The sequence below is a fragment of the Cydia pomonella genome, chromosome 15 (genome assembly GCF_033807575.1).
Source record: "Cydia pomonella isolate Wapato2018A chromosome 15, ilCydPomo1, whole genome shotgun sequence".
NCBI classification, from domain to species: Eukaryota; Metazoa; Arthropoda; class Insecta; order Lepidoptera; family Tortricidae; genus Cydia; species Cydia pomonella.
The window spans coordinates 17,863,500-17,891,266 of NC_084717.1; the positions used below are offsets into that span (position 1 = coordinate 17,863,500).

The following is a 27,767-nucleotide window of genomic DNA, read 5'->3' on the forward strand; positions in this document are numbered from 1 at the left end:
ATCGAATGTCAGTATTACTCATCGAAAATAGAACACATGTTTGAAGAGCCGCATGTGGGAAATATATATCCCTTAGCCTGGTAAAGGGTTAATTGTGGGATCTAATTCATAAAGCTTTAAGAACACTGTAGTTGGATACCTATATCTATATATTTTTTTACAATAACTGTATCACCTACACACATACTACACAATTTGACCGCCGGTAAAACGTCCCACTTTGTTGCTTGCCATAAGGGCGAGATTTGCTTGTACCTTTATACGATTAACCTGACAAGGCGTCCTTATGGTAAGTGACAAAGTGGGACGTTTTGCTGGCCGCGCGGTCACATTTAATCATTTTTTTACCTATAAATTTAGCTGCAAAAACAATTGTAAATACTCATAGAACCATCTGTACTTTCAGAAATTATATTTCAACCAGATAAAAATTTCATATACTAAAATTAATGGTATATGCCGATAAATCTTGAGTCTACTTCGGAGTTGAGCATCTTGGTTACTATTACACACTACTGGTTTGCACTTCAGGTACAAAATTGTGGTTATTACACACTATGGTAAGGCCGCACTTATCCTGCAACACTTACCGGTATTGACCCTAAGTGACCTCAGATTTACCCACATACACCTCGATGAGAAGTGTTTTTGCTGATAACAAGTCCTTTTGCAGTTAATTCAATATACTTAACGCGCAAGCAGAGCGAGGTATATTTACATTTGTGGGAAGTGCAAATTACTTAAGTAAACTAAAAAAAACTACACTATCACCTACAGGTATAGGTATCCGCAAACTATGGCTTAGTCGTATATATTTATCCAAAAGAATTTGACTTAAATAATGAGTAAATTATGTTATTCGATTTCTTCTGTCCACAAAACTACATCATGTATATGACAGTCTGATTGTGATAAGAAATCACAAAATCGAAAGCAAAGCTATAAATCACTCTTGTACAGTCGTCATCAGATCTATGGGTGCGGCCAAGGTGCTCAAAAATGTCTGAACACGCCTTTATTGTCAAGGTGCTAAAGTGCGTGTTTTCAGATATTTTGGCAGGTCAGCATATATCTGATGGCGACTGAACAGTGCGTTGCACCTTGCCACACTGACAATTAATATGAAAATCATTCTGCCACTGTGAATGAAAAAAATCTGACATTGTGAAAAAGGTACAAAGTGACTCAAAAATCAAATTGGTTGACTAATGTGTCTGCGATTCACAAAAATATTAGAACAATCAAAATTTTCAAGTGTTGAACATATCAACATGTCTTATTCCTTGTTGCTTGTTAATTAAGGTGAAATTATATAGATATTATAGATGCTTCGTGATACAATAATATAATATAACGATTGCAGACCAATCGTTTATATTAAAACTCTCGTTGTTATTCTAACTTGTTCGTCATAAAAAAATTATAGGTACCTTAAATAAATAATAAATATTTGACTAAGCAGCATTTCTACCGACGCATCTGTCATAAAACTAATTATTATTACTACTCTAAACTAAAACGCTCTAGTTTGCCATACCTAATGCACAATGATTAATAGACCTTATAGACCGTCAATCGATCACTCTCATCTCACGATTGACGTCACTGTCACGAAATTAATTACGAATCCATTGAATCATCGTCATTAATCATGCTTGACTGCACAGCTCTCTGTCCGCGGCGTGATGATATTGTCATTAAAACTAATGACAGTTTACATTTTTATGTCAAATTTGGCCTAGCTCCAATTTTGCTAACTTGACAATTGTCACTTAACTTTTATTTTATTAACATACAATTCTACATGTACTAAGTAAATATAATTTGATCGGGTCTCTCGCGAATTTGTGGCTTTTCATCAGAGAAGGGTCTGTGCTTCATGTGCAATAAGGACTCTTCTGTGCTGGAAAGCCACATTTATTTTATTACCTTTATTTCTTTATTTTATTATCAGATATCCGCGACCACGACCTTCGTCGAAACAAAGGTAACAAAATAAATTCACAGTAAAATAAGAAATGTCTTTTTTATTTACTGCCTGGGGTTTATATACTACTTTTCGGCTCGACGGAGCTGGAAAGCGGCATTTTCGCTTAGCGCAACGGGGCCAAAATTGACGCTTTACGGCTGAAGGGAAGAAAAATCAAGTTTAATATGTGTAAAACGCGAAATATAACCAAAATGTTGTATACATTTCGGCGTTAAAAAATAACACTTCATACATCTAGTGATTATCGTTGCTAATATTGGTAGTTTAAATAATAAATGCACATATTGTATAGTGAATAGTGACAAATGTCAAGCTGGCAAAGCAGATATTTGAAATCGAGAATCAACTTTGTCATATTTGTATTCGGGGTGTTTGTGCCATTTATTTAAAATTATTTGGGGAAATAGATTTTACTAACCCAGGACTCTATGTATATTCCTGGTAAAAAAGGTATATTTTAGTTTCTAGTACTAACGGAATATTTTTTTCAGGTATATAATGAGGGTTTTATCTATATATTATTATTTATAAGTGCATGATATTTTATTAAGATTATAATATCTGCTTTATGTGAATGTGCAAGATACTGTTTAACTACAAGGGAAAGCATGTTAAAGCATTAAAAACTACACTTACGAGCAATGATAACAGGCCAATTTACCCAAAGGAGCCAATTTTGTTGCTCGTGGGTGTATATATAGCTAGGTACCAATGTTACGTATATTTAAAAAAAGTATTCATTAATATTGGTGTCAAACTAAACTTTATAAGACATAAGTATTGATAAGTTTTTACCGTAAATTCATGAATTATTTCTCTAATTACCAGTCTAAAAATGTATCAATTCATCTCTGTTATGATTAGGGCCCGGAATTTTGGGTGCGGCTGGTAACAAGTCTAAAGGAGCCCACTGATTACCAGTTCGCCGGACGATATCGACCTGTCAGTTATTCGCGATTGACAGCTGTTGTGAATGGACTGGCCGATATCGTCCGGCGATCTGGTAATCAGTGGACCCCTTTAACCCTTTACCAGGCTAAGGGATATATATTTCCCACATGCGGCTGTTCAAACATGTGTTCTATTTTCGATGAGTAAGACTGACATTCGATTGTCATTTTTAAACTGTCAGCCTGGTAAAGGGTTAAGAAGAGAACACCGCTGTTTATCGATGGTATCGATATGTTTCATTTGCTTTATTGAAATGAGTATAATTACGAAGACCTTTATTTATATAACGAGTTGATAAGCTAAGTGTGTTTGCTCGCAAGTGTTATTTCGATAAATTAACCGTATTGATAGAGTAATTTTAGAGTAATATCGATATATCGATAAAAAGCGGAGCGGAGCCCTTTAATATGTAAGTAGTTGCACGCAAATTTCCGAGCCGTAATTATGATAATTTAACAACAACAAAAATATAAAATAAAAACACAATAAAACCTTGATTTCTCGGATTAGATAAAGTTACTAGATAGAAAAGAATGGCAAAAAGACCACTTTGAATTTAAAGTCAAAGTCAAAATATTCTTTATTCAAATAGGCCTAGCAACAAGCACTTTTAAATCGTCAAATTTTACAAAATAAATTAACACCTCTCATTTAAAACACAACTACTCACTTTCAAAGCATGACAAATGAAGAATATCTTTTATTCGAAGTCTAAACTAGTGGCGTCATCTAGTAGTGTACTATCATAACTGAGCGCCGCAATCCGTCTGAAGTTGTAACTTTCCATACATAATACATATTGTACTCGTAGGTACTATTAGTTCCAGGCTGGACAAAACGATTGTGATCATACACCGTGTTTTTTTTTATTTCCGTTAATTTGAAGGATGCATTCCTGAGCTTAAATTAAGTAACTTTCTCAAACACACCGGTATTCTAATTAACTCCATTTCGGAAATAATCAATAATTTAGTTTTATCTTATGTACGTACTCGTACGAGCGTATACACTTGCCTTAGGGCCTGTTTACATATTGATTAGTGTTTAGTACGAGTGTGCAAATTTGCTTCTAAACTTAAGTACTATCTCGGACGATTTATGTTCGAAATGACATTGATATGTCACAGTTTTCAATTGTTTGGTTGACCGTTGAATTGACTGTAATGCCCGTGGTACAGCAACGCTATATGCAACATTTAATTTATTTTTTTAATAATAAAACTGCTTGCTATCGGGCGGGCCGTATGCTTGTTTGCCACCGCGTAGTATAAAAAAAATACGATTTTTTTTAAATTAACCATGCCATTTAGTTTCCTTAAACGTACTTACTCATACCCCGGAGTTCCCGGAATTCAATGAAAACTTTATAGTTTATTTTGGTTTTGGCCATTTTGGCACCAGAATACGACAGAAATTTTGGCCGGTTTGGACATTTGGTTTTTACGAGCTTACACGCGCATTACTTTTCCCTACATTGGTCTATAGGAGCTTACACGCTCGTGAGTACGCTCGTATAAAACGCTGGTGTGTAACCGCCCTGAGAAGAGTAAGAAGTAAGGATAAAAGTTTCTAATTAAGTAACTTGATATTTAGGTATTTAAAATGGCACATTTAAAAGGCTTTTTAGACAAGTAAGATCTTATCCAGCTTTTGGGATTATGCAAAACGGATTCAGAAGTTTGGAGTTCAAATATTTAAAATATTTAAATCTAAATTTATAATCAAGTAGCGCACCTTAATTTTATCACAATTTTAAAGTAAAAATATTTAAGTACAATATTTTGTAAGCATGTTTAAAAAAGTGTATGGTAATGGTTCGGCTAAATACTACCTTCTTAGTATATTTATTTTTAAGATTGGTACTAAAATGAAATATAATTCATAAATGTTAAGGTTCTTTTAAAATTATTTGCATATTTAAAATTTATTTATGTTATGAAAACTTAGATTTTAAAGGGTCCACTGATTACCAGTTCGCCGGACGATATCAGCCTGTCAGTTATTCGCAAAAGCTGACTATTGCGAATAACTGACAGGCCGATATCGTCCGGCGAACTGGTAATCAGTGGGCCCCTTTAGATTCTAGAACATCTATATAATGAGAAGACTTTTCTTCATTAGTGACTTACGTGTATTCTATTTTAAATAAAAAAATTAAAGGGTCTTAGGTTGCAATATCGATAAAGGCTGGTTAACCTTAGGATAAATGGACAATTAATTTTATTTTTTTCAAAAATTGTACATTCTTATTGCCATTCCTTACGTAACTACCAGCTTTATCTCGTCTCTGAGAAATGATGTTTTTTATACGCTAGGAGGCCCTAAACTCATTGCCAAAAAATCTGTTACAGAATGACAATAAAAATTAACACTTCAGTCATTTAACTGTAATAAAACGTCTTATCTTCAAAATATTTTCCTTTGGCTGGTATAAGTCGGCGGCCGATCGTAAGATCAGGCAGATCGTAATGCTCCTGTGTAATGATTTGACGGTAGTCACGTTACACTAATAGACAGGTAGAATAGGATCGTTAGATTGCTGCAGATGCCCGAAGCGCAAACTGTCCAGAAATAGTCCCCGTCGACTCAGGGAACGAGAAAAAGATTTTCACGTTTTTCGATATGCCTAGGAATTTCACGATCTGCCTGATCTTACGATCAGCCGCCGATATATACACAAACGATTGAAACGATTCTTCTAATTATCAACAATATGCATAGTAAAGAATCTTTGTCAAATTATTTCGGGGCAACCTTTATGGATCGTGTCATTCACGAAGACGCGTGCCTTGTCTCGTATTGTCAGAGTATTAAAGGTTAGATTTGATAAATTTGCGCGTCATCGTGGATGACACGAACTATATTATGGAGATTATTATAATTTATTTTATTTTTATTGTAATTTGGGTATTTAACTAACATAAGCTGTAACACTCAAGTTATTAATTAGGATAAGATTTGCGACATGATTATGCTAGTTAAAAAAAGCTTTTAAAGGTAACATTCTGATGGTGACTACTGTTAGTACGTCACTCTGCCATGATGCTGTCACTGGAGGCCTAGTCAATATGATGATCGTATATCGAGAAACGCCAAATGAATACACAAAATCAAAGTTTATCGGTATGACGACGAGTGTTATCTTGGCTAGCCCCCCTTAATTGCGATGATGTCGTTGCCGCTTTACTGTCGGGATTATAACGTTTTCTCCGTCACTAATTTTGTAATTTTATTATTTGTGCATCAGTAATGCTGCTGGAGTCCCCACCAGAAAGTGACCTTGAGGCATCAGCACACGAGGCGTCAGCGTAAGCGTATCGTAAAAACGTTACGAGTACGAGACGCGTAGAGCTCTGGACACCAAGCGTCGCGTAGGCGTTGCGTAAGCGTAATAGTTTTAGTTTTATAAGTGAAATCTAATAAGTTGAAATCATGTAGTCGCGGCGTCAGATGTCTTCGGCGGATGTATCAATGATCTTACTTTCTCATCAGATGAAGATTCTTTTGTTTGATTATGTCAGAAGTTTTATTTATTACGCGTGTATTACGCTACGCCTGTCGTACTGACGACAGAAATCTCATACGCTACGCTACGACGACCCTTCGTGTGTGGACTTGTTTGAAGTTGTACGTGCTCTTAGGGCTCTCGTTCTACGCGCGTATTACGATACGCTTACGCGCCGTGTGATGAGGGCCTTAGTGTTCACTGTTACTATGCTATGTTAGATCTTCCCCAAACAATCTTGGCAGTTAATGTTCTCATCTTGCAGCTGTAGGACCAGCACATGATTGGCGCGATATTATCTCGCGGCGAGATAGACTAACCGTCTTTTTCTATGTTAATTAAAGAGAGACGAGAAGTCATATCTCGCCGCGAGATGCTGTCGCGCCAATCATGTACTAGCCCGGCTGGTGACGTAAAATGTCCTTGGCAAATGGCCCTGGCCAGTTTTGAATTTCGAGCGCTCCATTTCGTCACTCGAAAATCTGGAAAACAAAGCATTTCGCTATTTTTGTAATACGAGCCATAGGAATTGGGAATCTAGTGGTATTGACGACTCGTTTTCAATTCTATTACCTAGTAGAATTTGCCTAATAGGGGAGATATTTTTGAAGGGAGCCATACGAAATCGAGCGCTAGAAATTAAAAAAGGGCCCCTGAAGTTTGCCAACGTCGACCATTGATTGACATTTGCTATACTCCATTGCATTTCTGATTCTGTGAAAATTTTATTGTCGTTAAAAAAATTCCACACTTTCTGCACGATGAGAATTTTCCGACCACTGACGTAAGCAAAAGTTAGTATTTCTAAAGAGAATTTGAAATAGAGGTGGATTGTCAAAGAAAACTTTGTAGCCACAGTAAATTTACTGCCATCTTTCGACACATGATTAAAACTTTTTGAACGCCATTTGACTTTGATCCTTATTATTTTACTGAGATGTGTTAACTTTTTAAAATATCCAAAAGTGGCGCTATCTAATAGATCAAAGGCCAAAGGTATGGCAACATCGTTTCGAGCGATGGCGCCATAAACTTTAGGTTGTGCCCGGTAAGATGGCGCCACTTTTTGAAATTTAACAAATTTAACACATATCAGTGAGAGAATAAGGATCAAAGTCAAATGGCGTTCTAAAAGTTTTAATCGTGTGTCGAAAGATGGCAGTAAATTTAAGTGGCTACAAAGTTTTCTTTTACAATACACCTCTATTTCAAATTCTCTTTGGGATTTCTTAAGATCAATATGATCATTTTTGATGCTGACTGCATAGACATTTATTAAATGATTGCATCTACCAATCAAAACTCAACCTTACTCGACTATCTCACGGTATATTTTCCGGCAGCAGGTGAACGGCACCGCGAAGACAGCCGCCCCCGCCATCCCCCCGCGGGAGGCGCCCCGCGACGCACCCCCGCGGCCGCCAGCACATGATGTCACTAAAGAGCAGATGGAGTCTATCAAGAAATATCAGGTTAGTGGAGCTTAGACATGAAATCATGAAAAACAGAAGACGTAGCACTTCAAAAAAAATGTAGTCAAAGAATTAGGTCAGAGGGTTTGATTAGGTCAGAAAGCATAATGTATGTCGTGGTCAGATCTTAGAGTTCATAATTTCTCGAACGATATTATTAGTGTGTAGCCATGGTAACCCATACGACTTGACAGTTCGTAGAGCAATAATATTAGTCTACTACCATAGAAATAGGCCCCGCCTCGACACATACATTAGGTCGCGCAAATTAGTGATCCCATTTGCAGATAGATGGCGCTGTACGTAAGTATATTTTTATACTTCTGGTCAGTCTTTCGTTTATGGTTTGCCGAAATAATTAAAAGTTTATACGGAACCATCGTTGCGTGAGTTAAATGAAGTCGCATGCGACTAGTCCTTTTTAAATACAGAAAATCCAACAGTTAACCTTTTAAGGTAATCTTAATCGGCAACTTGAACTAGATTCTTGATCTAGATTTATGTTGACGCAAGGTTCTTTGTTAGATTTTTTGTCCGAGTTTTGTCTATTTTCAAGTACGTAAAATAATACAGTTAGGAGTAAAAACTATGTATTATAGACAATCTAGGTTTGGAAGCGATGGCCGACTGGATCTGACGTCCGACCAATCCGGAAGTCGCGGGTTAAAATCCTGGCTCGTACAGTCAGCGTCAAATACTTTGTAGCAACCAAAGTAGCAAAATAGTTCGGTACACCATATATTTAGTATGGTTTACCGAACTATTTGGCCAATTTGACTGCTACAAAGTATTTGACGCTGACTGTACCAATACGTTTTTCGGAACTCTTATGTACGGAATATCATTTGATATTTAAGTACCACTAGCTTTTCGGTGAAGGAAAACATCGTTACAACCTGCATGTACATACTATACATCTGCGAAGAATTTCAAAGGTGTGTGTGTATATTGTGTATAGTCCCTAAGGGCGTCTAGTCAACTCTATTGGCTGCTACTCGACGCAACGTTGGCGCAACTGCGCAGCGACTCCATTTTCCATAGCGCTGACTAGACGCCGACGCTCAAAAGACGCTAATGTATGGTGACCCTAAACCGCATTGAGGGGACTATAGCCGAAGCCCTCTCATGCAGAGTAGGATATAGAGTAGGCGTGTTAGTAGTGGGACGTATATACAATGTTTGCCTACGTCTTGACAAAAAACAAATATTATTTCACAATTCAAGTCTTTTCGGTCGAACGTGACTATTTTCTAGCGACACTAAACGTTTATAGAAATGTTTACTAAAACGTTTTTATACCTTCAACGACATTCTTTGGTTAAATCAATATCTAGAAATGATTAATACATAGATACTTAGGTATGGTTTAAATAAAAAATAGGAATTTGAGAAGCTACATAAACTAATTACGGGGAGAGATATTCCTCATCTTATTGTAAGTACAAAGTTTCAGAGCAATCTAGCTAGTCGTTTAAAAATGAGAGCGTAACTACGTTTCTATGGATTCGAGCAGTGGCGCCTAGAAGACCTGGACGCTAAGCGCCATCTCCGTAAGACGCAACCGAAGCCCTCGTATACCTATGCCTACAACCCAGCCGGCTAGCTTCATTGCACACCATGTATTCGCATTTTCAAAACCAAGATTGGCTTCGCAAGTCACATTAGAGCGTTCCATGTTTGTTCCAAAACGCAAAATCTCGCAAAATTATACTGGAATGACATATGTCACGATACCCAAGCTATTTGAAATTTACTATGATGAAAAAAACGAAACGCGCAAAATAAAACGCGCATGGCGCAATCGTCAAAAAATACTAATTCGTTAAAGAGTTATTGATTATTGCGTTGTGATTGTCTAAACATAATAATACTTATTTTATAAAATAATTATTATTTATTACCACAGCTATAAAAATAATCCGATTTATATGTAAATTAATAATAATACTTAGTGTAAATACAATTCTTGTTTTAAGTTATGGAACTTGAGATTGTTTATGACTTTTTAGTCCAAATTCTCTATTAACCGTTGTACTAAACTTGATCGGCATCTCACAAAAACATTCACAAGACGGCACGTAGTTATCTACCTATATATCTCTCAAACGTTTTTTCCCACAGACAGATATCCAACGAGTATGAAATCTGGGCTATAACTGCGAAAATAGAAATCTTTCTCTGTCACACTAATTACGCCTTCATTGGAGTAAAAGAGAAAAATATCCGCAATTTGCGACTTTGGGTTTTCGCGGTAGGCCCTCTGCTTCGGAATATATACGTTAAAAACTCTTATTTCTCTAAAATTCTGCGCCTGCAAAAGCTACTTTAACTTTGACAGTATAAGGTTGTGTATTGGCTGCAATAAATTAAGAGAGCGAAAAACGGTTGATAAGCGTAAAGTTTGATGAGCTTAGAGACTTGTCACGATCTATATAAAAAAAAATTTTTTAAAAACGCTTTGTCTCTATCACTCTTCCATATTAGTGCGACAGTGACAGTTGCGTTTCAATCGCCACGGTGCGTATAGTCGTTAGCTTTGTAGCTGGCCCCTAGCGGCTAATCCTTTGTTTGTTGTTAACTAAAACCGCGCGCGCCACTACCTGCTTAAAAAATGGTCCAGTCACTTTAACCGGTTATTGAATTACAATTCCTATGGTAATTGTAATAAAATTCAAAATGAACAAATGGAAAAAAATATATTTGCGATTTCTTGTGTGGTCCCTCTACGGTTACCGAGTGCCGGCGAGTCGAACGCTACCGAACCAAGTCTAAAATGTGTCCTCGATATGCGGAACAAAGGCGCGTTATCGGAGAGCGCATCTACACTGGTTTTTTGAGCGTTGGACTAAGTCCGCGCTCTGATGCCAATTACACGCGGTTTTAGTTAACAATAGACAAAAGATTAGCCGCTCCGGGCCAGCTACAAAGCTAACGACTATACCTAAGCGATTTGCCTGTTGGCTACGCAGCCTGCTGCGGGGCAATTTTTGAATTTCGAGCAGTCGAATTCGTTTCGTCACTCGAAAATCGGTGGAAAACGGCGAACTGTTATTTTTGAAATACAAGCGATAGAAATTGGGAATCTAGTGGTACTCGTATCGACCACTAGTTTTCAATTCTATTAGTAGAATTTAAAATGCCTTGTAGTGGATTAGGTATATTATTAAAGGAAGAACAAGAAATAGAGCAATCGAAATTCAAAAATCGCCCTCCAGGTAATAAATCAAATTTTCCTCTCTGTATATTAATAATAATAAATAATAAATAACAAATATTATAGGACATTATTACACAAATTGACCAAGTCCCACAGTAAGCTCAATAAGACTTGTATTGAGGGTACTTAGACAACGATATATATAATATATAAATATTTATAAATACTTAAATACATAGAAAACACCCATGACTCAGGAACAAATATCCATACTCATCACACGAATAAATGCCCTTACCAGGATTTGAACTCGGGACCATCAGCTTCGTAGGCAGGGTCACTACCCACTAGGCCAAACCGGTCGTCAAATATTAACATTGTGAGAAATACTTTTACAGGTGTGCATTAACCATAGCTATGTTGTTGGATCCGTAAACCAATTGTAAATGCCCCTAACTTTTATGATGATGATGATGATGATGTAACATGTTATCCCTCTTTAGGGACATAGGGCTCGCAGAAGAATTTTCCATTTGGTACGATCCTGGGCGGCTACTTCCAGCTCTTTCCAGCCGAGTCCAGTTGAGCCAGCCTCCTTTTACATAGGGGAATTGTGTCAAAATATTTTCAATGATGTTAATATCCAGAGAGGAAAATGGGGACTGCGTTTGTATAGAAAAGCGGTTTCGGGACGGTCGTCCACTTTCTTCTTTAAATCAGTGGACGCAAAGGGCTCAAGTTTTAACCAACATTACCTAAGTTGTACAAAAAATATGCGTTACACGTGTTCGTTAAAGTAATTTATTCTCAGTGAGACGTGTCAAAGACTCAAATATCATTTGACCTTTCCTCCCAAGAAGCCTTTCCCACTCCGGACACGGTTCTAATATCATTTCCGACCGTTCATAGCTTTTCATACCCTGTACATCTTTATGGATATGGTATACAATAATAAACCTTATGCTGATGATGATAGAGTTAAAAGTCGCTCGTGGCTGAAGCTGAAAGCGTATTGTGTATTCGGTAGTGATCGATCGAGGCATCTATCATAGTTCATTCATTCATAGTGTTTCAAAGATGAAACATAGATTAATATGTATACACCGCGGGCCAATTAAACCCGACAGATTTTTAAAGGTCTATTCTTGACCGCATTTAGAGACTAAAATGTCAAAGTTTCCTGAAATCGGTTTTGTATTAGAGATAATGACAATTTATGTGAAAATTTACTTCTGTTATAATTATAACTTAGTGAAAAGCGCGTTTTTAGCTGTAATGCTGCCACTGTGTGACTTGGTGTAGCCATACCTACTGACAAACATAAAAGTATTAATGTAAACTCGCATTTTTTATCTGTACATTAAAATAAAACTTTACTTATTCGTTGTAATGTTTTTTTTCACCAAGGTGTAAAAATAAATGACGTGTCGTGTGCAGAAAACGTAAAAACAAATATTTTTTGGCCAAAACTCGTATGACAATTTTTGCTCTTTATGACCACAGGAATGCGTGGTTAAAATCTGTCTGGTTTAATTGGCCCACGATGTATATGCTGTGTTTACAAGATGACATAGAACGGTTAGAGTCCGTCTAAGCTAACTTTGCACCGATTTTATTATAAAAAACTGAGGGAATGCCATTATAAACATAATATTTAAAAAAATCATTAAATAATTTGATTTGTTCCCTATTTGGATATTTTTTTAGAAATTTGACATTTATGATGACAAGTCCTCACTTTGTTGTTGAATAGTCCATATAAGGAGCGTGGATAAACTGTAGGGGGCAGCACAGGAGACGTCAGATTTTTGGCACGAAGTTTAAATGTGAAGTTTATGCTTTCAATGTAGCCCACAAGATGGCAGCACTTGCTTTGACGTGAAGTGTCAATGTACATGTCTATGTTTCCGAACCAGGCCATAAGATGGCAGACCCTCGCACACTGACCCTATAGAGTTGGCTTGGTCTGACTCTACAAAGTTCCTCCTAAAATGTAGCTTTCTGACTGTGGTACCTAAATGCTTAATCTCTCTATGTTTAGGGGCCCGTAGGCAAAAAGTGGACCTTATACACGTTCCCTATATCTGCTTGTCTTTCTGCTCGTCATCAGTCCAGAGATTTAAACCCACCGAGGAAAAATCAAAAGTCAACAAATTTAGTTGTATTTACAGCGTTTGATTTTCAATTGTAGAAAAAAGGCTGTATAATGAAGTTAAAATTTAATGTGCCTCCTTCGTCAAGTTCATGGGTGGATCAACTGTTTATTGTTATTATTCTATCCCGTCAGCCAGGGGACAGCAGCAACAGAAGCGCAGTTTGTTAGAAGAAAATGTTAGCAGCTCATCATGGAAAGAGCTTATAAATACCATAAAAATGCATGTTTGTTTAATTTAAATACTAAAATCTGGGTTGTAAGGGTGACCGACGAGACCGTAACCATGGCAACAAGTAGGTAGAAAAAGTTGATTTACCGTCATACCGGATGAAATGACAAAGATACCCCTAAAATCCCCCAATGTGTTCTACAGGTGTTTTTATTCTCTTGTTAATGAATCACCCGCAATATGTATACGGTGGGATTGCGGCGGTGTAGCAGGCGCCTAATTGGAATTTACTGGGTACAGTCGCCGCAGGTAAATATTTTGCCCTATTATTGGGTTTAATGCCATTTGAGAATGAAAAGGTAACAATTGATAATATTCTTAAAATTTGAAAAAGCGCTTGCCTAGCGGTAAACGTGCCCGACTTTCAATCCGGAAATCGCGGGTTCAAATCCCGGCTCATATCGACCAATGTGTTTTTCGGAACTTTTGTACGATATAATAAATAAAAAATGAATTAAATATCTTTATTTCGAAGAATAAACTTCGTAATTGTTAGTAACAAATGAATACAAAACAAATAAACTTAAAGCTAAAGGTAAATAAGATTTTAACATTACTTACTTGACTAATAAATTTTCAATAAGGGCTAGTTGCTACCCATCTGATATTTACCAGTTGCTTTTCGCTGAAGAGAAACCTTGTGAGGAAACCGGACTAATTTCAACAAGGCCTTGTTTCCCTTCTGTTTTGGAAGGTTAGATGACAGTCACATTCGTAAAAACTAGTGTCTACGCCAATTCTTGGGATTACAAGGCGTACTCCAGTCTCCCACGAGTCGGGGCGAAAACGGAACAACGCGAGGAAGATGGTAATGCCATTTGACCCATTTCGTAGTTCATATTTGTGCCATAAACTGATGTCACCATTTAGTTGATACAAAAGCATTTACTAGTTTCGGATCACATATATTTTCAAAAAATATGTGACACTTTCAGCATTGACTACTACATACTCTATGATATTTGGTTTAGTAATAAAACAAAATATTTAAAAAAAAAACACCTGCGCTAGACAAGAATGTGTCGGTTCTGCGAACACTCAGTATGCTGTGATCCATTGCTCTTTGGCAAACCTTGAGTCTGGACTTTTCCTTTAATTATGAGTATTATGCCGGCAACTGTACACGTACAGTTGGTTGTATTTTTAGGGTTTCGTACCTCGAAAGGAAAAAACGGAACCCTTATAGGATCACTTTCATCACTTTGTTTTCCGTGCGTCTGTCTGTCGGTCAAGACCCTTTTCCCAGGAACGCGTCAGCGTATCAAGCTGGAATTTATATCAAATACTCAAGTCTACTGTCCCTTAGAGCTGTGAAAAAATGAAACTTCTAAACCAACGCAATCAAAAGATACAGCCGTTTATGCCGCCAATTTTCGACACTCAAAAGGGAATCGAAACCTACAGGGTACTTCCCGTGAACTCACAGAATCTTGAAATTTGGTACGAAGCAACGTCTTATAGCGCAGATAAAGGAAAAATTGCGAAAACCGTAAATTTTTAGTTACATCATATAATAACAATGTTATTAATAATTGATATGACTCGATTGTCGTGATGGGTGAACTTTTACTTATATACTTACAGTTTTGTACGGAACCCTCGGTGCGCGAGTCCGACTCGCACTTGGCCGGTTTTTGTTAATTAACAATCCTCGTGCCGCAAACGTAGCAACGACGTATTGTGCTTCAATGGCTGTGATTGCCTCAAACTCTAGCAGAGACTGTTTGCAAAAAAAGCTGCGGGCTTTGCAAATAGTTACATAGTTAGTTACATGTAGGGAAAACCCGTATAACCGGACCAATACAATACAATGCGAACACTCTTTATTGCAAATGTCGATAGATAAAAAAACAAAAATAAAGACTCACGTAAACGTAAAAAACGGGCGGTGCAATCTTTACATAGCGGAAATTAACAATTTTACTAACTTTAACACTTACCAGGATAAGTTGGCAGCAATTTTGATAGGGTTATTTTAAATGTCAAACTTCTATCAAATTATGGCGTTTATTTGACACCATCTGTGCTATCAATATCGCTGCCATCTCATCTTGGTTAGATTCTATATATCCCAGAAACTAAAATCACAGTTTACTTGTGATATTTAGATAAAAAAAGGTTAAAAAAACCAAAAGTTGGAAATTTTGCTCTGAATAGCGGTTTTGTTGGTTGTGATTTGAGAGTTGAACTTGAAACGGACAAGAGCACACTGAAGAGGTAATTGTTTGGTGAAAATATAACATACAGTGACCCATTTTCGCAGTCGCACTCACTCATGCCGCACTATGCTGTTAATTTATTCAGTTTCCTTTAATTACTTCCCGAGTGGTCCCAGTCGACATTTGGCTATTTTTTCAGTGAACAGGGCCGACCACTCTGTTAATTGAATATACACCTTATTATAAAGACGTTAGGTTCGCCAATGATCGGTTCAGTACGTTGCTGTTACTTCTTACGTATTTACCCAGTTATATATAGTGTGGCATCGTAGCTCTCAAACAGATGAACTGATATCAATGCGGTTTATTGGGTATTTTGGTATGGGGTATTTTAAATTTATGTAATATTTATGGGCAAAGACCACCCCCCTCGATTTCCATTCGTCTCGGTTTTGAGCAATCTCCGGCCAGTCGTTAAGATATGCGTCCAGGTCGTCCCGCCATCTCCGTCTGTGAATATATTTATAAGAAAATGACTCGACTTCTAAAGTTTTATTGATTAAACACATGTCATTGACCCCCAACGGTCTTAAAATCTCGGTTCTGCTGTTTAAGGTGAGATAGGGTAAGAAGAACACCGGGCCAAGAATAACACTTGTGTAATCCATCATAGTGTTTGTCTTGCCTCTGGCAAAATTAACTATGTTATTCTTACCCCATCTTATATTAGAGCAGAAAAAATAGGTTTTCGGAAAAATGCAAAAAGATGACCAAAAATTCGATCAGAATCCTTATCATACACACATAAGAGGTTAAATCAGCTATCATGGGTAATTTCACGAGACTGTAACGTCAGTTACCAATTCTTTTGTGTGTTCTTACTTTAATTTAGCAAATTTAAGCGTCTGTATGTCTGGCGTAGCCCTACAGGTAGATATGAATACTTAAATTTGCTTAATTAATGTAAGAACACACGAAAAAATTGGTAACTGATGTTACAGTCTCGTGGAATTACCCTCATACGTGAGTACATAATTAAGGTCAATACGGGTAAGTGAGTGTGGCTGGCCCTCCAGTGGGCCTGTTCACACATTGATTATAGTGTTTATTGAGAGTTCATACATTTACCACTAAGCGCGAGTAGCAAATGTATGAACATGAACTCGCAAAAAATATTTATCAATGAGTAAAAAGGCCCCAATGTGAAGGGCCGTGTCGTACCTGCCCGCGTAGCCAACGTGCATATAGTTAACGCTCCGTGGCGAACGAAACCCAACTGTCACAGTCGCACTAATATGGAGGAGTGATAGCGTAGGACGGAGTGTTAACGATTGTAACGTTGGCTACGCGGCCTGGACACTAAAAGGCTGGCTTCGGATCGACCAAGGTGAAGACAACTTCATCAAGCTGCATCGACCAGAGCCCAGCTCTTTAATTGAATCAATGATGTGAAGGTCAGCCACACTTAACCCTATGCCATACTTACCCGTAATGATCTTGTTAAATAATTGTCTAATGCAATCCTCCATGTGTAAATTTTAATCATATTTCCGTTCAACCCACTCGAGCGCGGTATTTGATTCTCTCATCTTTTCAATCTTTCACTTGATAGCTGTCGTGTTCTGCTTTTCCGTTATTTTAAGAGCATATAAGGTGTATTCGGGTTATCCTGAAAGGTTATTGGGCGAGTTGAAATTCGTGTAACGTTCATGATGGGGCTCTAAAGTCACGTTATGTTTTTTTACCATAAAACTGATACCGTTATTGTATAATTGAATATAATTATTGTTTGATCATTATTGAAAATACCTACTGTTTAAAATTATAACTAGATTTAGAAAATACCCGTGTTAATCCGATTATTCCTTAAACGGGATAAACAGGATAATTCCTAAGCCAGAATGAATGGCTCTTACTCTTACATTAAAAGTACAGTCAGCAATTTCGCTTAACACCTTTGTATATAAACTTCTTCTGTGCAGGTGGTTCACTTTTCTCTGCAGCTCCCTGTACGTGTCAAAGTGCACATGTAACAAAAAATGCTTACAGCTGCTAGTCCGTAACGCGTAATTTAATTTCTGGGGTTACCTGGTTTACGGAATAACCCCAGCACACCTCAAAGCTCTTTACGGTTTTCCTTGGTCCCTTTTCTTGCGTCGCATTACTTTGAGATTGTGACACGTGTACTGTCGATAGGTACTGCAGAGTCTGTTCATATTTGTATGATTTTCACTGGCTTCCATTGGAAAATAGAAGTATTCAGTTTTAAGGCTTCGTTTCGTTTCTATCATTTTGCAACTGGCGCTATTCCAACTCCATTTTTAACTTCTCAAGTTCTCACTCAAAGTTAACTGAAACCTCGGGGAAAAAATTGGCCTTTGCCCTTTTGTAACATTGCGAATAAACCTAATATATACACCTTCTTACAACGAAATTATAGTATCTATATTGCTTTGATTCTAAGTTCTCATTACACAAGTAATGAATTAATCACAAAAAATATCGATCCGTTTGTAAAGTCGATAAATCAAAATGCACTATGACAGTAAAAAAAATGTCTTCAAAATTTCGATCTTTGCAAATGATTACTTTTTGTATTATCTTAAATCGTTCGACGACCGGTTTGGACTTGTGTGATGAGCATGGATATTTGTTCCTGAGTCATGGGTGTTTTCTATGTATTTAAGTATTTCTAAATATTTATATATTATATATATCGTCGTCTAAGTACCCTCAACACAAGCCTTATTGAGCTTACTGTGGGACTTAGTCAATTTGTGTAATAATGTCCTATAATATTTATTTATTTATTTATAAATATGGTACTGCATTAACTTCAAGTTTAAATGTGGTAATGCTTTGAAAGGCAATTTCAGCAACGCCCCAGCGCCACTTCGCAAAATACGAGGCCGTAAACAGCATTTATAAAAAACGTAAGCAAAATTTGAAATTATGCCACTTTTACGACATGACGTCGCAAGAGGCGTGAGATGATTTATGTTAATAATATCCTGCATATAAACAAGCGCATATATTTTTCCGTAAACAGGAAAGGATAACGGAAAGAAACGCTTTTGCAAATCCGATTGTCTCCTATTCTCGAAAAAGATCCCGCATTGATACTTGACTTCTGGTCAAGTTGGACCCTTTTGTTTTTTTCCTGTCAAAAACAGATAAACAACTTTGATTTTTACGCGCCAGGGACCTCGAGGAATGGAGTTCGCTAACTAAATTTCACGCTTAGTTGTGTTAGGGGAAAACATAATTTCCCGACGCGACTTGCTGCTCCGAAAATGAGAAATTACACCACTGACTGGTATCCGGAATATTGATGATCGGATTTAAACCGATCGAATCCCATTACGGGGAATGATATTGGAAAATTCTAACGAAAAATTCTTGTTTCCAACACGTTTGAAGCGGCAGCAAGCTAAATTAATAACAAAGTTGAAGGGTGCGATGTGGCAGAATGCGTAACGATACAAACTGTAGTTTCGAATAAAAGCGTAAATTCAAAGTTAAAAAATGGACAGGAAGAGCAAACAAAGCCAAACAATAGGCCAGCGGTCAGTGGAATGTTGTATTACGTTAGTACACTTGGCATAGCGGCTTGGTTTAAAACTGGATTTTTTTTTACAAAACCGACACATTTTAAAAACATAAAAAGCAAAAAGAAATGGCGATTTGCTTTGAAAAGGCGCGTATACACGAAAGTTACAAAGCTGATTTTTTGTATTGTAATTTTGTAATGTAAAATAGGAATGGTATTTATAGATTAGGAAGGTAACAAATTTACTTGTCCAACTGTGTCAGTATGATCCTCCTACGTTTGTCGTAGACCCTTGTACTCTTTTGTAACCTGATACTAAAAGTTTTCTTCCCAGAACTAACCCGACCGCTGTGTTTTGTCTCACGTTTCCTTATCTACAGCAACGTCAATTCCTATACACCCACGCCCAGTCAATAGCCTCCTGTTAATTAGGCCTCCAGGCCCGCGGAGACGCCCAAGTTTTGCTGTCCGGATTGTTTGTTTATACTCTGTTTACCGCGTAAACATGCGGGCAACGACATAAACAATGTCCCCGGTCATGCCTTTGATTTATGAGATGTTCGAGTTAAGGAAATGCTTCATTCTAAAAAAGGAGGGCTTAAGGTATTGACGTGTACCTTGAGGTACACCTTACTAATTTATTATTAACCGAACGAAAGCGAAGGTCCCGTTTCAGCTTGGAAGAAAATTATTTCGTATGTTTGGATGTTCTCGTCTGCAGGTAACCTTTCTCAACCGATTTGGTGAAATTTGATGAGCAGGTTCGATAGTTATATAGATTAATTATCGATTAGGTTTTGGATTTTTTTTAAATGACGAGTTTGAATAATTTGTTGAGTTTTGTTAGTTACATATAATCGTAGGTACTGTATTATAGTGATATGGGTAAACCCTGGTAAATGAGGTGTCATGTGACTGGTTTAACCGCAAGAATAGCCGGCTTTATGACATCACCCAGACAATGGGCGCAGCTGGTACTAAAACCGTATAAGGCGTTTAGTTTGCTTTTAAGCAGGTACCGTGGTTTAAACATATGAGGCAGTGTATGTGCCCCTTTTGAGATTACTAGACTCAGTATCTAGCAAAATATATCAAATGGCCCTATTCGAAGAATGATTAAGACACGATTAAGATCTTGATCGGGAAATTATGTTATGTTTAAAGGATCGATAACTAAACGACATGTCAAAATTGACGTTTATTTCGATTTCGCTGTGATCCCAATAAGATCTATCTACGATATTTCTAACGTCAAGGTGACATTGGTTGCCCGAATCAAGCTGCTTCTGTCAATTATACGACATACAAACAATATCTAAATGAGAACTTATCTTATATCGTATTTCATTCTGCGAATCGGGCCGAAAGTTGTAAGAAGATTGATTAAAATCACTCAAGGATACTATGGTTTTTTTATACTATAAGATGGTTCAACACATTTTAAAGTAGTGTAAACTTCGTTGATAACTCAGTCAAATGTAAATATATAAAAACCTCGTTTCTTTCAGCTTACTGAATTAGAATTTCCATTCGTAGCAACTCGATTTATAACTTTGTCTGCGTTATGAAGGCACTCGGTTGGAAAAGAGATTTTCTGAAATTTTTGCATCTTAAAGTTCGTTTTTAAGCGCTATAAACATGGATTCGAATTATCTGATGATTTAGAATGTTTTATCAACACAGTGTTGAACATACCACCTATGGAATTTCTTCTCGCGGACGCTCAGGCTGTGGAATGAGCTCCCTGCTGAAGCTTTCTTGAGGGACTACAGTAAGGCGTTTTTCAATGTACCGGTTTTTAAAGGGTCGCAACGCGAATCTAACACCCCTGAAGTTACAGGCCGAAATCGAGGTCGCAACTGCCATGGTGATCGATTACCATCAGTCGGGCCGTATGCTTGTTTGTGGTATTAAAAAGACAATGCAACATGTAACGAAGAACGGAGTCGGTTCTATACGAGTATGTTATGAAACTAATCGCGAAGCTAGGTAACGCGCGGAATCCTAAAAATGCAAGCCGTGTAATGAGATTGAGCTACAATGGCTGAACGCCGTACATCTAGGTCAGCCTTTGGACAATTTCATTCTTTGTCTAGGCGAAAATCGCATACGCAAGTGAACAGCATTATGTCTGCACAAATGCATTCCAAATACGAACTTTGCAACGGTCGTTTTCATTCCACATTTGAAATATTTTCTTTTGTGACTTGTCTCTTTTGTTTGTAGACTCGGCAAATAGGTGATGTGTGGACGCTCTTACAACTTTGACGAATGTTTTAATTTTGCTTGGCCCATATCGTGGTTAGGTCACTGTCATTTGTTTCGCCGTGTTTTGTTTTTGTTACAAATATTGTGATGTTGAATGAATTTTTAATCAATAACGGTAAAACAATTGACAATATGAGTGCCAGCAAATTTTTTGCCGATTGAATGTTGCGTAGATTTTACATTGCTTAAGTTGCATGGAAGTTCAAATGAATTTATGAGTTGTTTGTATTGTTTGTATGGCTTAAGACGAAAGGGCACGAAGTCACGTGACAGCGTCTCCATTTAAACGTAGTCCATACTTATCTGGATATAAACATTATTAAAGATATTTTTACGTATTTGATGTATATTAACCACAACTGTTTATTTCCGATTTTTTAATTATTATGGGAGATAGGAGAAATTTTTATGCAGTGTGTTTTTGCTTCTAACTTTTATTACAATAAAACAAATCGAAAAAACTTCAAACGAAGGTGCATAGCCATGGTCAATATAGAATAAATTGTGTAAAATCATTTTCCATCATGTCAATATACAGGGAGGAAAATGAGGACTACGTTTGTATGGAGAAGCAGTCGTCTAATATCCTCGTATTTGGACTAAGTAACGTATGAATGATAAAATATAATGATGAATTTATAATAGACTATGCAATATCAAATTTATTTATAATCACATTGTTTTCTGATTTTGTTTTATGATTTCAGTTCATTCTACTTTGTTAATCATTTCTGGTCACGTTTTGAGCATTTTTAACCCTTTGAACGCTTTGTCATAAACAAAAAATGCGAGTTAATGTGAAACTTACTTGAAAATGTGAACGGTTACTTTGACAGCGTCCGCCATGACACCTATAGTTGTCCTTGGCGCTGTGGGCACGACTAGTAACGACGACTTAAGGGTTCTTGGCGTTCAAAACGTTAAAATTAATAAATTAAGAACAACATGCTTCCATGAATAATCATTGACACGTTACTTATATTAAATACGTATTACTTGTACTTATTCAATTTTCCCTATAGTTACATATGTGTTGGGTTTAGTGATTAACAATTTTAAACACAGTGCAAGACCGTACCTATAATTATTTCTCAAAAATCAAATAACACAAACACTGAAGCTTGTACTATGGGTACTAGGCGACGATACACATACTTAAATAGATAAATACATATTTATATATCTCTCACACAAATCCCCTTACCGGGATTCGAACCCGGGACCATCGACTTCATAGGCAGGGTCACTAGTGTCACTACCCACTAAGCCAGACAAGTCGTATTTTTTTAAAAATACAATGCCCTAGAGCAGGCGTCACCAAATGGCGGACAGCGGTCCGGGTCCGGATCGTCAACCTAATTTTCTTTTTTTGTTTATTTAATAAACTTAAGTACTCGTAGAAACGGTCCGCGATGGTCATTTTATTCTAAGAACTAGACCCCTGAAGGAACTAATTGGTGACCCCTGTCCTAGAGGGAACCAAAGAATGGAAGGCAGTGAATCATATTAATTTAGACAGCTGTGTAACTTATTCTATCTGTATATTTGCCTTCGAAATCTGTCCTTACAACTAATTTGTGGTTCTTATTATACAAACAATCTTATAATAAAGCGCTGTATTCGTGTATTTTTTTAAATGTATTTTATTTCTTTCCAGGTACGTTACCCTTTCACAAACGACTATACTGCGTAGACAAAAAAGTTCCAGAATAATAAATATTAGAAGGTAAGATTATTTAGTTATACATTTATAACGTAGTACAACATCAGAATTAAGAAAGGAAAAGTAAAATTATGAGGACATGACAAGTAAAAAGCCTGAGTACTATTTTATCTGAGCCTTATACGACATGAAAGAAGCTCGTTACCAGGGACCATGAGGACGATTCTGATTTGATATGGTTTTCATCTTGTTTTGATGGGACTTTGAGGCACCGTGAGTGGACCAATCAGCTTGAGCCGCTGACGCGGGTTATTTCAGGAGTTTACCACCAAGTTCTTACTAGTGGTAACAACTGAGTTTTTATTTTTTCACTGGTAGAAAAATGTAGAAAAATATAAATCACTATCTCTCTTTGGTGGTAACTAGTAGAATTTCATTTCTCATTGTTCACTAGTGATGAATGTTGAGGTAAAAATCTCAGTTATAACCACTGGTAATAACTTGGTAGTAACTGGTGGGAATAACCCACTAACACTGGTGCTTACGAAATGAAATTAGGTCAGGAGTCATCTCGTCAGGCATCTTGCTGGCATTTATTAGTGCGTATGAGATGCCTGGGGGCCTAGCCAAGATGACAAAAGTACATCGACAACGCCAATCGAATAGAAAAAAAATATGTCGTCTCGATAATTTTTTTCTATTCGATTGGCGAGATAGATGCAAGGAAAAGTTAAGTGACTATTTCTATAGGGTCAGGTGAGGTGGGGTAAATATTAGACAAAGGTAAAAATAAAAGTAATTGGTTAACACTCCTTGAGTAAAGACTTCTTTTAAATGTAATAGCAGTAAAGCAATAAGTTTTTGAGTGTTAAAATCTTAGTTTTATTTTTACCCGTGTCTTAAATTTACCCCACCTGGCCTTACATTATTTTAAGTTTTGGTTGGGGTTTATCTATCAAATTGTCATTCTTGTTAGGCCTCCTGATGACACGGCTCAAGGTAGTATTAAAATAACATCGAAACCTTATCAAATTGTGGGAACAAAACCGGCCTCCAGTCTGGTGCCCTTTTCTTTCTTTACATGTCTAATTAAAAAACACGAGCGTCAATGAAAATGGTTCGCGGTTTAAAATTCGTTGCGAATGTTCTTAATACTGTGTAGAAACAATGACAAATGTAATGCTGAGAATCGAGATATTGTGTCGTTATTAAGTAGAACAATACTGGAGGATTATGGGCTACTGATCCTGAAAGTCAAAAATGTATTAAGGTAGCCATATTGAACAAGGTTCCCATGGTACTGGCCACAAAATCGCAAAAAAAAATCTAACGGACACCTGGAGGGCCTGAAGTAGCCGAAACGTAAAAATGTATGGTCAGGGGTAAAAAAATTCACGATTTTCATATCGGTGCCGTGAGAAACCGTATTCAGTATGACCCCAAAATCACCCAGTGTAAAATCGAAGTTGACTTACAATTTGTTTTCGTAATTAATACTGATTTAATAATCAAAACATTTGTTCATGATAACGACAATTAATTGTGTGCCCTACAAATGAAAACACATTTAATGTTAAAACATACAATATCGAATACACCGTTTAACATCTGTTGCTCTCTGACATATACAGATTAGGTTACTTTAGGTCGAGTCTAGTACTGTTTTGCTGTCGAAAAATATATATTCTAAAAAGTCCCACATAGGTAGTAAAATTTCGAAAACTTCACACGGTTTTGTATGGGAATCAAAATATTCCATTTCTTACGAAATTATCCTGAAATTTCTAAGAACTTTTCGAAAAAAAAATCGGAACTGGTAAACCTGTACTTTAGAGTCTTTATAGCAGTCCAGTCGAGTCTATAGCAATGTGCAGAATGTGCTACTGACCAGGTTTAAATGCTGATGCTGGGTATATATTCTCAATAACTTACTGCATTTGCTGCATGTCTGTCTACATCCTTTTTGCGACAAACAAAATTTGTGCTGTGCAAGTAAATATGTTCTAGTGATTAAACGCTGTTTCTATCCAATTTTCGAGGATGTTCTACAAGGAGCAAGGACCCTCCTCTACTGGTCGATGAACGATCGTTTTAAAATAATTTTAATATGTTCGGGTCTCACGGGAGTAATTACAAGCTTTTATTTAACTTGCAATGTATCATGTTTATACGGGTCAAATCTTGCTAGTTAAATTTGACCCACTTCCTGGTTTCCAATGAAGCTAAAAATGTGCACTGCATTGACACTCGACTTACATCATATAGTCGAGTGACAATGCAATATTATGGTACCATCGAGCTGATCTGATGATGCAGACAGGAGGTGGCCGTAGGAAATCTATGATAAAACAACGCAACCTTATTGTGTTCGATGGAGTTTTTAAGAACTATATGAGTAATAGTTGTCTCAGCGATAAAAGCTTGTACCAAAAATGAATTGCCAAAAACTTATTTTATACTCGTAGTTAAATATGTTCTAGTGAGTCTGAAGACTCTTATACCTGTATATTGAATTTTTAATACTCGTTTTTGTCTTTCCTTTACTTTCCCGAATTAAACTTGCCTCTTTACAGCTCCACATATCCAGAAGCCCCAAATATTTAACCACAGCGCTCTCAAGCATCACAAAACGACCTTTTTTATACATTTCCCTTTTACTTGCATCTTTTAATCTTTCTCAAAGCTCACAACACTCTTTGTTTACTTTTGATATTAAATGTGAATGAAAAAACTCTCATTAATGTGGAACTTTAAAGATATGCGGAATTCTCTCCGCATTCATCAATTTGAGAATTTGGATATTTTAAAAGCGTTGCGCGCATTCCGGTGCCCGAATGGATTCCAATTAACGGGTTTGTGTAATTTAAGTTTCATGAGTTTTTTAACAGCCGTTGAGTTCGTAAACGGAATAAGTAATCTTAAAACAATGTTGAAACTGAAACCGACAAGCTGGCTGTAGCTTTAAACATTGTAGTAGGTTAACAGGGGATTAAAAGTACCTAACTTACTTCTGTGGCGCGACGACCCTAAGTGGATCTTGCCCTCCGACACCCAAGACCCGACTCGAAGTGGATCCTGGCCTTCGACACCAAAGACCGCCATGCTCCTCTGTCCAAAGCCGTTTCTGTCCAGTCGAAGGCGCCAATTTAGCTGAGATCTTTTAGGTTTTCGTCTCTCCAGTGGTACCTAGGGCGTCCAGACGGTCTTCCAATGAATGTATTGCTGCTCTTTACAATATAGTTTTAACTTACGTATGGCTTACTTGAGTAGCCTAATGTTCGCTCGGCAACCTAATCTCAAAATTGGCATACTAGTGGACTGGAAATATATTGCTATAAATTTGAATATGGTTATTGACTTATGCTATAAGCTCTCTCGTTCTGCTGAATGATTCTTTTAAAATTAACATGCAACTTTGACGAAACTCATCCTACAAGAGCTGCACGGCTACTACGAATTGGCATTTGACATTTACGTTAACGACTGTGTTAATTTGATCATATTCCCTCTCCATCGCACCAATACATCAGTGCTAAGAAATGAACTGCGATCGAGTTTACGCAGTCGTGAACGTAACGTCCTCGTGGAACGGCTACAGAATACATACGTCAAATTCATATTTGCGTTCCTAAAGAATTATATTATAACTCGTCGTTATAGCCAGATGCATAGAAGTTTTATTACCCACTTATGATAAGTATGTCAACCAATCCCAAGCAAGCGCCAAAAGATCTATAGTCTAGGCACTTTTGTTTGGCCGAGATATAACTGAAAAGGCATATTTTACATTCAGACGTCAAGCCGCAAGTTTCGTGCACTTATTGGAACATAGAAGTCATAAAACCTCACCCCAATCCTTCGCAGTGCTGACAGGCAATCTTTCAGCTTTCTATACTCAATATCAGATAAGATTAGACACAAGGAAAATGGTTCTTTTTAGTGCAAGCTTAAAGATGTCATTCAATAAGTAAAAATTTTCAATAGTTTAGTTTATTTCATAATAAATTACAGTAGGAATCGTACATACATAAGACGCGAGTTGGCACAGTGGCTGTTATCACTAAGCTACAAACGAGAATCGCAATTCACTCTGGAGCATCCCCGACTCACTGGGGACTCTGAATCGCAACAAGCAACCACAGTGTTTCACTGTTTCACTACCGCGTACACCAGTCCTCGACACCCCTGAGCCGCTCACACCGGTGTTGCTCCTGGTCGTCTTTACGACGGCAGTTTCAGGGGCCCATCTAGTGGGCGGCAAGTCACCGCCTGCCTCAATAACTAGTCAAAACATTGTTATGGCAGGTGCCCAGAGGTCTTCGCAATAGCCCAGTCTCATTGTCCACCCAAACATCAATCCATAGACCGTTAACGTTATACTGTTTACTTTTTCTACTAGGCCCAATGCCTGCTGCGAGCTGCGACAGGTTCATGGGTGTCTATTGTTGTGCCTGTGAATATTTGTAGAACGTCTATTATTGTAACAGGTTTGCTAAAATTTTACATCATAGTTGTATTCTCTCTAATTGTAACATCTCTTAAGTACAGATGTCGCTACTACTGTTCGTGAGTATAAATTATAGTTTTGTGAGGTTATCGTTGTGTATTCGTTTTAATCCATAAACGAGAAACAAAGTACGAAATTCTTGGTAAAAACTACACGCCTCC

The 27,767-nt window shown here is 37.2% G+C and overlaps 1 protein-coding gene across 5 annotated transcripts in view; it reads left to right on the top strand.

Annotated features, from left to right (window-relative positions):
• LOC133525525 (protein PALS1) overlaps nucleotides 1-27,767 on the top strand; it is a 233,490-nt gene that overhangs the window by 133,776 nt on the left and 71,947 nt on the right. For 4 of the 5 annotated variants that reach the window (XM_061861791.1, XM_061861792.1, XM_061861794.1 and 1 more), the window contains one exon: nucleotides 7,790-7,918. In XM_061861791.1, the coding sequence (XP_061717775.1) occupies nucleotides 7,790-7,918 (129 nt within the window). The remainder of the gene's footprint in view (nucleotides 1-7,789; nucleotides 7,919-27,767) is intronic. The other variant, XM_061861795.1, reaches the window with a different exon arrangement.